The sequence below is a fragment of the Rattus norvegicus genome, chromosome X, assembly GCF_036323735.1.
Source record: "Rattus norvegicus strain BN/NHsdMcwi chromosome X, GRCr8, whole genome shotgun sequence".
In the NCBI taxonomy this organism is placed as follows: Eukaryota; Metazoa; Chordata; class Mammalia; order Rodentia; family Muridae; genus Rattus; species Rattus norvegicus.
The window spans coordinates 131955775-131968438 of NC_086039.1; the positions used below are offsets into that span (position 1 = coordinate 131955775).

Sequence of the window (12664 nt, forward strand, 5' to 3'; positions counted from 1 at the left end):
TTCCTTTCCAGCCGAGCAGTAATGAGAGAAGAGCTTCAAAGCAAACAGCCCTATTAAGGTGAGTTCTGAAGAACTGAAGGTTCCATCAGGCAAAAAAAAATAGAGGAGATGGGAGATAGATAGAACTAAATTAATACCGACATTGAAGTAAGGAGGATATGTTCAAGAAATGAGACTGCATTTCTAGATTGGTTCTGCTCTTTGACACCTTTCAGAAAATTCTAGGCCTTTCAATATTTTTCTGTAAGGAATGTTTAGCAGATCCCTATGGAAATGTTACTGTGTATGGTACTTAGTGTTGAGTATACTTCCATAAGCAATAGAGACTAAATTCTAGACTTTACACAGCCTTCATATGGACATTATTTCTTTCCAGAGAACAGTGATGGGGTTCTTCACATAAGATTCAGTCAATTCATTATGGGGAATTCTTTCAGTCACTTCCCGCTTAGATTCAATGAAACTTAGGATCTATCTCCTCCCTCCTTCAGGATTACCATATTGATTTTGGACTCAAGTTTAAAAAGAAAAAAGGACTGAAATATCAGTTGAAGGGGAGGGGACAAGCCCATTCCTTGACTTCTGGCTGTAGTTTTCATAGGCCTTGCTTATCCACACATACTGCCATCCACTAAGGGAGTCATCTGTCTATCACACCTCCAAAGCCCAGGCCCCTACTTCTCCCCTACACAGTTTCATCTCATCCTTCCATGAGGTATCAACCTCTACTTTTTCTTCTCTTCCTACTTGTGTTCTTATTGCTTCTTTGGCTTTTATTTGTTGAAGCTAGAGAGCTATAATTTAGGGATGTAACATGTATCAACAGAAACTCTTACCAAATATGTTTCTTATACTCTGCACTAAGACTTCAAATGAAAACCAAGACTAGGTTCTTCTCTTCCTCTATGACACTTGCATCAGAGGTAAAATCAGTCTAGGGCCACACTGTCATCATCAATAAGTGTCACAAGGTAGGCACACTCAGGCAATCTTCATAGCTCATCTTACTGTATCTATAGCAGGCTTGACTAAATATTACTTGACCGTGCAGCATTCACAGGCAGAAGCTGTTTTCAAAGTCTGATGTTTTGTAATAACAAAACCGAAGGGAGGAGTAACCTGGGAAAGGAAGAGAATTAGCGAGTGAGGACCCAAGAAAGGGTGGTGAGAGAGAAGAATAAATGAGAACAAATATAATATTGACACATATGTATGAAAATACTACAATGGAATCCATTATTTTGTATGCTAATTTTAAAAACTAATAATAAAAGTTCTGATGTTTATAACTCATAACTAATGCCCCTAGTGGTGACCTCAGTTTTGCAAGTACATACCCAGTCAGTGGGTTAAATTGATAAAGGATAAAAAGTATAATAAGGATAATAAAAGTCTGTCTTCTCCTCTCGAATTTTATGGTTGGAAAAATATTGTCTTGCTCACTTTAATAATTTTTATTTTGTTTAGACATGAAATTAGAGATCTTTACTTAATTTTGCAAACATGGCTGATTTTATTCCCAATAAATGTCACCGATTTGAAATGGAGGCATAATTCTGTTCTTTTTCTTAGGCTTTCTAAAGTTCCAATTCAAGAAAATTTTATATTAAATCTCAGATTATTGATCAGCTTAGGGGTTTGATGAGTATCATCTTGACAATTTGTAGACGTTTCTATCAATTTTATGCTCTGTATTTCAACATCCCCATCTCTCTGATTCTTTGGAAAGATATTGAATATTTTATGAGCTTTTTTGTAATTTTACATACTATAAGGGTCAAAATCAAGATTGCAAGCTAGCAGTAGTCACGTGGATAAAACCGATCTTGTTGCCTCTAACTACTGCACATGTTCAATTCCAAAGACATGATGGCTAAATTGAGTTGAATTCAAGTCTGCAAAGAATGGTCTGAAAAGACATATTCAAGGACTTGTAGATGAAGCTCAGTGGTAGAGGCTAAGAAAAGTGCATTCAAAACCAGATGTGGTGATTCACATCTGTAATCCCAGCAGGTGTTGTTGTGAGATTGAGGCAGGAGGATTGTTGTGATTTTTGAGAGTTGCCTGCTCTATCTAAAAAGTTCCAAGACAGGCTGAGCTGTAGAATGAGAGATCCTGTCTCAAAAATAGAACAGAACAAAAGTCAGAGCTGATGAGATGGCTCAGAGTGTAAAGGCATCTGCTGTCAGACTTGACAGCCTAAATTCAGTCCCTGGGACACACATGCTGGGAGGAAATAACTGACTCCAGAAAATTGTCATTTGTGCATCACATATCTCTCTCACACACACACACACACACACACACACACACACACACACACACACACACTCGTAATTTAAAAATTAAAAGAAAATATTCAACCAACCAACAAACAAAAATGCAACAAAGACAGATCCTTGGATCTGAGCAAGACAGGTTGATTGTTTCAGTTGGATCTCTTTAGCTTCTGAGATGTGAAGGCAAGTAGGTCTGGGTACTGCCTGGCTATGGGATTCAATGTGTGGAAAGACAAGCCAAAGACATGGTCCAAAGAGAAGAATGGTGTATGCAGGAAATGAAAAGAAAACTTAGCCAGGAAAAGGGGGAAATACCCTAAGGTGAGGCTTAGGGGAAAAGGAGGGTCGGAGGGCATCATATGCCAAAGGAGGCTAGCCGTTTCTGCTTGCTGGACTTCTCGCCATTTCTCTAGGGTATACACGACCCTCAGTAATCAACCTTTCTTAGTGCTCATTCTACACAGGAGGAAAATATATGTAAACAAAATAGAAATGCCTAGCTAGAAATACATCACAGAAATGTAAAAAAGAAATATGTAAATAAGAATGAGCTTTTCATGCAGCTCTGTATGGAAAGCAATTCCAATAGTTGGATCTCTGTGTGGGAAAAGCGAGGCTTTCTAACTAGCGGTAATTTAAAAATCAATGAATCATTTATGTCTCGTTCTGCCTGCCTTCCAGCCTCTGGCTGCTGATTCACCTCCATGTAGCCTTCCCTCCTGGCTTCATCTGTGCCGGGCAGGCCTGTGTTTTGCCTTCACAGACCCTAAGCACTATCACTTGTGGAAGCTCCAGCCAGCAACAAATTAAACATATTAAAATGCATCCCTTCCTGCATTAAACATTTATATTTTGCTATAAATTTTTGAAAGGGCTTTTGTAATTTTGCTTTTGAAATTGCCTGTGCATAACTAATTCAATTTATGACAGCTGTGATTTCTCCCATAATAATTATGCAGACTCGGGAAGTCAGGAGATCCGACCTCAAAACAATTTTCAGATATCATGGGCTTTAGGGCTAGGAGGATACTGAGCACGGTTGAACACTCTGTGGTAGAACATTAAACTAGCATGAGCAAGTCAAAATCACTGCAAAAGCAAAATAGAATTGGTTTTTGGATAAAATTAACAATTGATGTCTTGATAAAACATACTATTTTGTAGCTACTTGATTATAAATTACTTTATTTTTGTTTACTGTTTTTCTCTATCCAACAAAGAGTTACCACAAAAACCACTATCTGTTAGACACTATTTTTAAGGTACAGAAAGTACTATAAACTGGGAGGAAAGAGAATCCTGTCTGTTCTCCAAAGTTGATTCCGCTATGGCCAGGTTGGACCGTTGTCCTTCTCAATCACTGAGGGAATTTGCTTGGGATCTTGCAGCCTATTTAATCTAACTTGTGCTGGCTCCGTTCCCTTTGCTTTAAAATGCCTTTGGGGTCTGTCAAAATCTAGTTTTACACTTCTAGCTAAGTTAATTACTTTTCTCATTTTTCTTTTCAAAGCTCATCAATATTGCGGTCTCTTGTCTCCACTTTTTTAGGACAGAGCTGCCTCCTTGCACGCTCTATATTCTTGTTTCTATCCACACCTCTAATTGAAACCACACATTTAGTGTTTGCTAGTGGACTCCTTGCAACAGCCAAAGAAACTCTCTTGGCTTTCATTTTCCTTGGCCTAATTTTGGCATCTGACATTGCTTACCCTCTCCTAGAGTGTTCCCTTTATATTTTCATTGATTGAAAATGATTGCTAATGCAGGGAAACGTGTGATCAACAGAACAAGTATACATACCCATCACCCAGTTCTTGTTAAACTTACAACAACTTTCATTTTGTGTCCTAAGAACTAAATATTACAGGGACACACCATGAGAACACAGCCCACAGAATCAACTGACTGGAACTCATGGGAATTCACAGAGATCAGGGAGCCTGTAGGGGACTTGCCTGGTCACTCTGAACGTATGTAACAGTTGTGTAGCTTGGCCTTCTTGTGAGACTCCTAACATTGGGAGCATGGGCTGTCTGATTCTTTTGCCTGCCTTTGGAACCCTTTTCCTCCTACTGAATTGCTATAGGAGGGTTTGTGCCTGGTCTTACTGTACTTTCTTCTGCTGTGTTTGGTTGATGTCCCTGAGAGGCCTACTCTTTTCTGAGGGGAGGAGGTGGATCTAGGAGAAAGGGGAGGAAGGAGAGAGAAACTGGGGGAGGAGGGGGAGAGGAAATTGTGGCCAAGATATTAAAGAACGTAATTTTTTAAAAAATGAAAAATAAAAAAAGAAATATTAAAAAACAGGTATGGGAGAATACACCTGTAACTCTAGTACTTGAGTGGATACAGCAAGAAGATCTTCACACGTTCAAGAACAGCCTGGTTTACATAGTCTTTTCTGAACCAGGCAGCAGAGCCACAGAGATACCGTCTTGGCAAGGGGTGGGGGGAGAAAGAAAAAGAGAAAAGATAATATCTCTGACAGCTGCTTTATGTCAGTCCTCAGTCCTCTTCCTCCCTTATAATTTTGTGAGCATGCCCTTTGTGACTTACATATTAAACTTTTGCTGTATATGGCATCTATATACTCACAAGCAACGATTTTCAGACTACATAAATATATGATAGATGTTTTGCATAGTTCTGACATTTAATTCTGTTACTAATTAAAATTCAAAATCATTCATTTTGATTTCAAGAAGTCACGATTTAACCATTTACCGTCCAACAGGCATTTGATTTGCTTCCATGTGCTGCAAAGAATGCAGAAAATTTAGTTTTGTCAGGATCTCTACCTAGAAATGAATTTCTGGCTTTGAGGGTGTGGTCTTATCTTCATTAAACATTGTCAATTGCGCTTTACCAACTTAGAATTGTAGTACAAACTCTAACAAAGCTGTCTGTGCTCTATGTCCTCATCAAATCCGTGCTGTATATGAGAGGGATGCAGTAAAGAAACTGCCAATATGGCAGCTGTGCTTGGGGGAAAGGTTTTATTGTGCATGTCTTAGTCAGGGTTTCTATTCCTGCACAAATATCGTGACCAAGAAGCAAGCTGGGGAGGAAAGGGTTTATTCAGCTTACACTTCCACATTGCTGTTCATCGCCAAAGGAAGTCAGGACTGGAACTCAAGCAGGTCAGGAAGCTGATGCAGAGGCCATGGAGGGATGTTACTTACTGGCTTGCTCAGCTTGCTCTTGTAGAACCCAAGACCACCAGCCCAGGGACAGCACCATCCACAATGGGCTGGGTCCTCCCCCCTCGGTCACTAATTGAGAAAATGCCTTATAACTGAGTCTCATGAAGGCATTTCCACAAATGAGGCTCCTTTTCCTGTGATATCTCCAGGTTGTGTCAAGTTGACACACAAAACTAGTCAGTACAATTGACCCCTTGTCAACTTGACACACAAGCACATCACAATTAAGCCTCAAGCCTCACTTTCTTATTCATCCCCAAGATCTAAATAACTTTAAGAGTCACACAGTCTTTACATATTAAAAGTTCAGTCCATTTAAAATATCCAATATCTTTTAAAATTCAAAGTCTTTTTAAAATTCAAAGTCTCTTAACTGTGGACTCCACTAAAATAGTTTCTTCCTTCAAGAGAGAAAAATATCAGGGCGCAGTCACAATCAAAAGCGAAATCAAACTCCAACCATCCAATGTCTGTGATCCATTCACGATCTTCTAGGCTTCTCCAAAGGCTTAGGTCACTTCTCCAGCTCTGCCCTTTGTAGCACACACCTTGTCTTCTAGGCTCCAGATGCCTGTACTCCACTGCTGCTGCTGTTCTTGGTGGTCATCTTATGTTGCTGGCATCTCCAGAATGCTGCTCTCTTCCACTGAAACCAGGCTTCAACAATAGCCTCTCACAGGCTTTCTTCATGGTGCCAAGCCTCAACTCCTTTGCATGACCCCTTCAGTCCTGGGACATCAATTGCAACCGAGGGTACACCTTCACCAATGGTCTTCTACATCCTCTCACAGTGTCCAACCTCAGCTGCTCTTCATGACCCCTTCATGCCTTCAAAACCAGTACCACCTGAGTGATTCTTACACATGACCAAGTCCAGCCACAGCATGAGGTACAACCTTGGCTTTCTCTGGAACACAGCCTCTTTGTACTCTCAGAAAACACTTCCAGAAGATTTCACATCAATGATGCTGGTCTTGTCTTAATCATGACAAATTTCTTAGCTCCAGATGACTAGCATCAATAGTCCCAGTAGTGCAAAGGTTCACTTTAGTAGTCCTGGTATCTTGTTAATCACAGCTGATTCTTCAGCCCCAGCTAATCAAAACCACAGGATCGTCACAATCAAAATAGCAACAGCCATTACAAGAGTCTATAATCTTCCCCTTGAAATTTCACAAGCCAGGCCTCCATCTTCTGCACTGTTCTCAACATTATCTTCTAAGCTCCTACCAAACATTCCACAAAGCTCTTAACACCCCAATGGCTCTTCTAGCTCAAAGTTCCAAAGGCCTTCCACAGTCTTCCCCAAAACATGGTCAGGCTGTCACAGGAATACCTCACTTCTGGTACCAATTTGTCTTAGTCAGGGTTTCTATTTCTGCACAAACACCATGACCAAGAAGCAAGTTGGGAAGGAAAGGATTTATTCAGCTTACACTTTCACATTGCTGGTCATCACCAAAGGGAGTCAGGACTGGAATTCAAGCAAGTCAGGAAGCAGGAGCTGATACAGAGGCCATGGAGGGATGTTACTTACTGGCTTGCTTCCCCTGGCTTGCTCAGCTTGCTGTTCTATAGAACCCAGGACTACCAGCCCAGGGATGGCACCCCCCACAATGGGCTGGGCCCTCCCACCTTGATCACTAATTGAGAAAATGACTTATACTTGGGTCTCATGAAGGCATTTCCACAACTGATGTTACTTTTTCTTTAATAACTCCAGCTTGTGTCAAGTTGACACACAAAACTAGCCAGTACAGTGGATAAGAGAGAAAGTATCCAGAGGCAAGTAAAAGAGTCCAGAGCAGAGAGAAAAGAGACTGGTGGAGAGAGCATAGCAAGGGATAGAGCACAGTGTGAGTAAGAGAGAGTAGAGAGTAGTAACTAGAGAGTAGCAAGAGAACATTGGGTGGACAAGCCATGAAGATTATAGGAGGGACAAGTAGTTGGAAGGAGGGATTCAATTTGGGGGTGGGAAGCTTGTTTTTCTAAGCTCCTGAGGAATTTGCTGGCTTTTATCTAACCACCGGAGGTCCTTTTATACTCCATCTTGAGTGCATTTCTAGATACATGGAGGGCCTGAAACCTAACAGATGATACCCAGCTTTTCAAATTTTTTTGCCAAACAAATGGTTGTGAAAAAGTAATTCATGGATTTTTTTTTTTGTTTGTTTCCCTGAATAGAAAGAAAGTTAGGCATCCTTTCAGATTTTATCAGTCACTGAAGTTTAATAGACAATTATTTCTTCATACATTTTGTCAAGAATTTTGTAGATGGTTGTATATGTGTGTTGTGTGTTGCTAGTTATTAAACCCAGAGCCTGGACATGGTAGACAAGCACATTAAGATGAGTCCCATCTCCTTGCTTCCTATGAAATAAACTCTCATTATAGAAATCCAACTAGTCTTGCACTTTCTGTGTCTACCTAGGCTACCCTCAAAGTTACAATTCATCTACTTCCGTCACTGGGTACTGAATTTAAGGCATGTGTCAGCATGCCTCACTACATTGTCTTAAGGTATATACATTGTGAAAATGGTGTAACTAAAGTTATTCTCATTCTATTTTAAGATAATTTCATTGCTAGGGGTTGCAGTGACTGTGCATGCTAAACGTATGTGCTATCACTGACCCGTATAGCCTCCCACTCCTATTTTCCCATTTTCTTCTGAAAGTTGCAACATTTTGCTTTTCACCGTCTCATTTTTCATCTACCTTTCCTTGTTTATTTTCTGTTGCTGTGATAAAACACTGACCAAAACCAACTTGGAGAGGGAAAGGGCTTATTTATCTTACAGGTTAGAATCTGTCAGCTGCAGAAGCCAGGGCAGGAACTGAATCAGGAGTCATAGAGGAATACTGCCTACTGGGCCACTGTGCTTGACTTACTTAGCTATCTTTCAACATAGGCCTACTTGCTCAGTGGGCTGGGCTCTGCCACCATCAATCAGTAGTCAGAAATGATCCCACAGAGTGTAGAACCATAAAGCAGTTACAATCAGGTCAAGGCAAAACAAAAAATTCAGCAGTATAAAAAGCTTAATGTCAGATATCTGGGACTCATTTGTGATCTTCTGGGCTCTAAAGTGCTTGGCTAACCTTACGTCTCCATAACACACACAGCTTGTCTGATAGGCTCAGGCTCTCTACTAACTATAGGATAGCCTGAAATTAAGATCTCTTCTCATGGTGTGAGATGAGAATCAAATTTTATAATTTTACATGTGGAAAATTCAATATCCCCAGTGTTATTTAGTGAAGAATAGATTCTTCCCTTACTGATAAGACATGGCATATATACTGAGTATTACTCTTCTGTAAGCCTATTGGGTATATTGGGGGCCTGTATTTTCGGTTCTACTGGTCTGTGTTCACACACAACTGAAATGGTAGTACTTTTGATGGCTATCAACAGAGTAGAAAAGTGAAAGGAGAGGTGCAACTCACAGGATTTCTTTGGAGGGAAATTCAGTAACTCAGATCAGATATCACAAAGCTTATAGTAGAGTGATGGCTGGGGGGAAAAGGAGAGAAAACAAGGAATTGAAAACATCATTTCAAAGAAAATATAAACCAGGATTGTTTGGATTAAAACAAATTAAAGGAGAGGAAGAAAGCTTGTAGCTTTGGATTTCGGGGCTGGTGGCTGAATGAAATGGTGAGATAGTTTTGTCAATGAGTAGCATTTTCACAGTGCGCTATATTAAACAAGGGGCCTAGACTAGCCCTGTGTGCTTGAAATTTGTATGCTTGTAAGTCACCTGGGGAGAATGAAAAATGGGGGATAGAAGGACAGAAGGCTGAGCTATGAGTAATTTTCCAATTCAGGGGACAGAAGAAAGAAATGGAAAGAGAAAACACCTTAAAAAATGGCCAATGGCCAGGATGGCTAAAATTATTCTCAACAATAAAAGGACTTCTGGGGGAATCACTATCCCTGAACTCAAGCAGTATTACAGAGCAAAAGTGATAAAATTGCATGGTATTGGTACAGAGAAAGGCAGATAGACCAATGGAATAGAATTGAAAACCCAGAAATGAACCCGCACACCTATGGGCACTTGATTTTTAACAAAGGAGCCAAAACCATCCAATGGAAAAAAGATAGCATTTCAGCAAATGGTGCTGGTTCAACTGGAGGTCAACATGTAGAAGAATGCAGATCGATCCATGCTTATCACCCTGTACAAAGCTTAAGTCCAAGTGGATCAAGGACTTCCACATCAAACCAGATATACTCAAACTAATAGAAGAAAAAGTGGGGAAGAATCTCGAACAAATGGGCACTGGAGAAAATTTCCTGAACAAAACACCAATGGCTTATGCTCTAAGATCAAGAATCGACAAATAGGATCTCAGAAAACTGCAAAGCTTCTGTAAGGCAAAGGACACTGTGGTTAGGACAAAACGGCAACCAACAGATTGGGAAAAGATCTTTACCAATCCTACAACTGAAAGATCTTTACCAATCCTACAACTGATAGAGGGCTTATATCCAAAATATACAAAGAACTCACGAAGTTAGGCTGCAGGGAGACAAATAACCCTATTAAAAAATGGGGTTCAGAGCTAAACAAAGAATTCACAGCTGAGGAATGCCAAATGCCTGAGAAACACCTAAAGAAATGTTCAACATCTTTAGTCATAAGGGAAATGCAAATCAAAATGACCCTGAAATTCCACCTCACACCAGTGAGAATGGCTAAGATCAAAAACTCAGGTGACAACAGATGTTGGCAAGGATGTGGAGAAAGAGGAACACTCCTCCATTGTTGGTGGGATTCCAGACTGGTACAACCATTCTGGAAATCAGTCTGGAGGTTCCTCAGAAAATTGGACATTGAACTACCTGAGGACCCAGCTATACCTCTCTTGGGCATATACCCAAAAGATGCCCCAACATATAACAAAGACACGTGCTCCACTAAGTTCATAGCAGCCTTATTTATAATAGCCAGAAGCTGGAAAGAACCCAGATGCCCTTCAACAGAGGAATGGATACAGAAAATGTAGTACATCTACACAATGGAATATTACTCAGCTATCAAAAACAATGACTTTATGAAATTCATAGGCAAATGGATGGAACTGGAAAATATCATCCTGAGTGAGGTAACCCAGTCACAGAAAAACACACATGGTATGCACTCATTGATAAGTGGATATTAGCCCAAATGCTCGAATTACCCTAGATGCCTAGAACATATGAAACTCAAGAAGGATGACCAAAATGCAAATGTTTCACTCCTTCTTTAAAAGGGGAACAAGAATACCCTTGGGAGGGAATAGGGAGGCAAAGTTTAAAACAGAGGCAGAAGGAACACCCATTCAGAGCCTGCCCCACATGTGGCCCATACATATACAGCCATCCAATTAGACAAGATGGATGGAGCAAAGAAGTGCAGGCCAACAGGAACCGGATGTAGATCTCTCCTGAGAGACACAACCAGAATACAGCAAATACAGAGGCGAATGCCAGCAGCAAACCACTGAACTGAGAACGGGACCCGCGTTGAAGGAATCAGAGAAAGGACTGGAAGAACTTGAAGGGGCTCGAGACCCCATATGAACAACAATGCCAAGCAACCAGAGCTTCCAGGGACTAAGCCACTACCTAAAGACTATACATGGACTGACCCTGGGCTCCGACCTCATAGGTAGCAATGAATAGCCTAGTAAGAGCACCAGTGGAAGGGGAAGCCCTTGGTCCAGCCAAGGCTGGACCCCCCCCCCAGCGAACGGGATTGTTGGGGGGAAGGGCAATAGTGGGGGGGAGGATGGGGAGGGGAACACCCGTAAAGAAGGGGAGGGGGGTAAGGGGATGTTGGCCTGGAAACCGGGAAAGGGAATAACAATTGAAATGTAAATAAGAAATAGCCAAGTTAATAAAGATGGAGGGGGAAAAAAGAGTAAAAACAAATGGCCAATGGAAGGCTTCATAGCCTTCAAAAATGAACAGTATGCTGTGGGCCCTATCGGTCCAGTTCAACTGCTGTGTCCGTTTCTTTTCTCTGAGCATCTTCAAAGTCCTCAGATCCCTTTTGGGTGTTGGAGATAGCAATTTGAAGCCAGATTGCTCTATAGTGGGACCAGCTATGGAGTCCCCAAGTCCTTCGGGTGTCTGGTTGCAGTTCCCTAGGTTGGCCGCAGGGGGCGAAATCTGCGGCGGCCTGGCAGGCGGGCGGGGGCGGGAGGCGCCGCTCTCTCTCGGGTCAGACTCTCTCCTCCCGGCTCCCCAGCTCCCCGGCTGGCTCCCAGGCTCCCGGGCTCCCGGGCTCCCAGGCTCCCCGCGCCCAGCGGCGCCGGAGCTCTTCCTCTCCGCCTAGGCAAGGCGGGCGGGCGGGCGGCAGGCCGCAGGAGGCGGTGTCGTGGAATCCGCTGGCAGTCCGCAGCCCCGCAGAGCCTGGAGGCCGCCCTGATGGAGCCGCGGCTCCCGATCGGAGCTCAGCCCCTGGCAGTATCCGTCTGAGAGAAGGGGGGAAGGGGAAGGGAGGCCATACAGGCGTGGGGCGCGGGTTGGGGTGCAGCATGTCCTGGGGCGAGCGGAGTAGGGAAAGGGGACCAGGTCGGGAGGGGAAGCTAGGGGAGCTAAGGAGGGCAGACGGTGTGAGCCTGTCCCCGCGTCACCCCTCTTTAGCTGCGTTTGCAAAAAAAAAAAAAAAAAAAAATAGAGACCCTTGACCAGTGCCTGCATATGGTGGCGGGTTTGGAGATGAAGGGTCCTCTCCGGGAGCCCTGCGTCCTGACCCTAGCCCGGAGGAACGGGCAATATGAGTAAGTAACCTCCTGACTACCACGGAGGAGAGAGCCTTCTTCTATAAACCTCCTTGAGCCTGAAACCGCAGGGAGCCACCCACCTTGGCCAAGCGGGCAACAGGTTCACAGCTAGGTGTGGAGACTGAGCGAGCCCTGCCTGAACTGGGGCCTCCCACCCCCAACTTCTAAGCTGCTAGGTAACTCCAGGCCCTGAGGCTCAGTGGATGGACTCAATGGACAGGGAAGCAGGAAGCCTGGGTTCTTAGTTCCTTCACCCTGTAACTGACATGTGTTGTGTAACCAAGTTAATCAGGCTTTTCTGAGCCTTGGTTTCCTCTTGAGTTAAATAAAACCAAAAACTGTCTTATGGCTTTTGGAGATGAAACTGGGGGACTACACAGGCCAAAGTGGCTTACAAGTAAGAGTG

General features: G+C 42.7%; 1 protein-coding gene across 5 annotated transcripts in view; it reads left to right on the forward strand.

Annotated features, from left to right (window-relative positions):
- Positions 1-12664, forward strand: part of Ocrl (OCRL, inositol polyphosphate-5-phosphatase) — a 62524-nt gene continuing 49860 nt past the window's right edge. For 2 of the 5 annotated variants that reach the window (XM_039099845.2, XM_039099847.1), the window contains exons 1-2: positions 11670-11938; positions 12176-12255. In XM_039099845.2, the coding sequence (XP_038955773.1) occupies positions 11900-11938; positions 12176-12255 (119 nt within the window). In that variant the 5' untranslated portion in view covers positions 11670-11899. Of the gene's footprint in view, positions 59-11669; positions 11939-12175; positions 12256-12664 lie in introns of those variants that run through there. The other 3 variants (XM_063280090.1, XM_063280089.1, NM_001108256.2) reach the window with 2 other exon arrangements.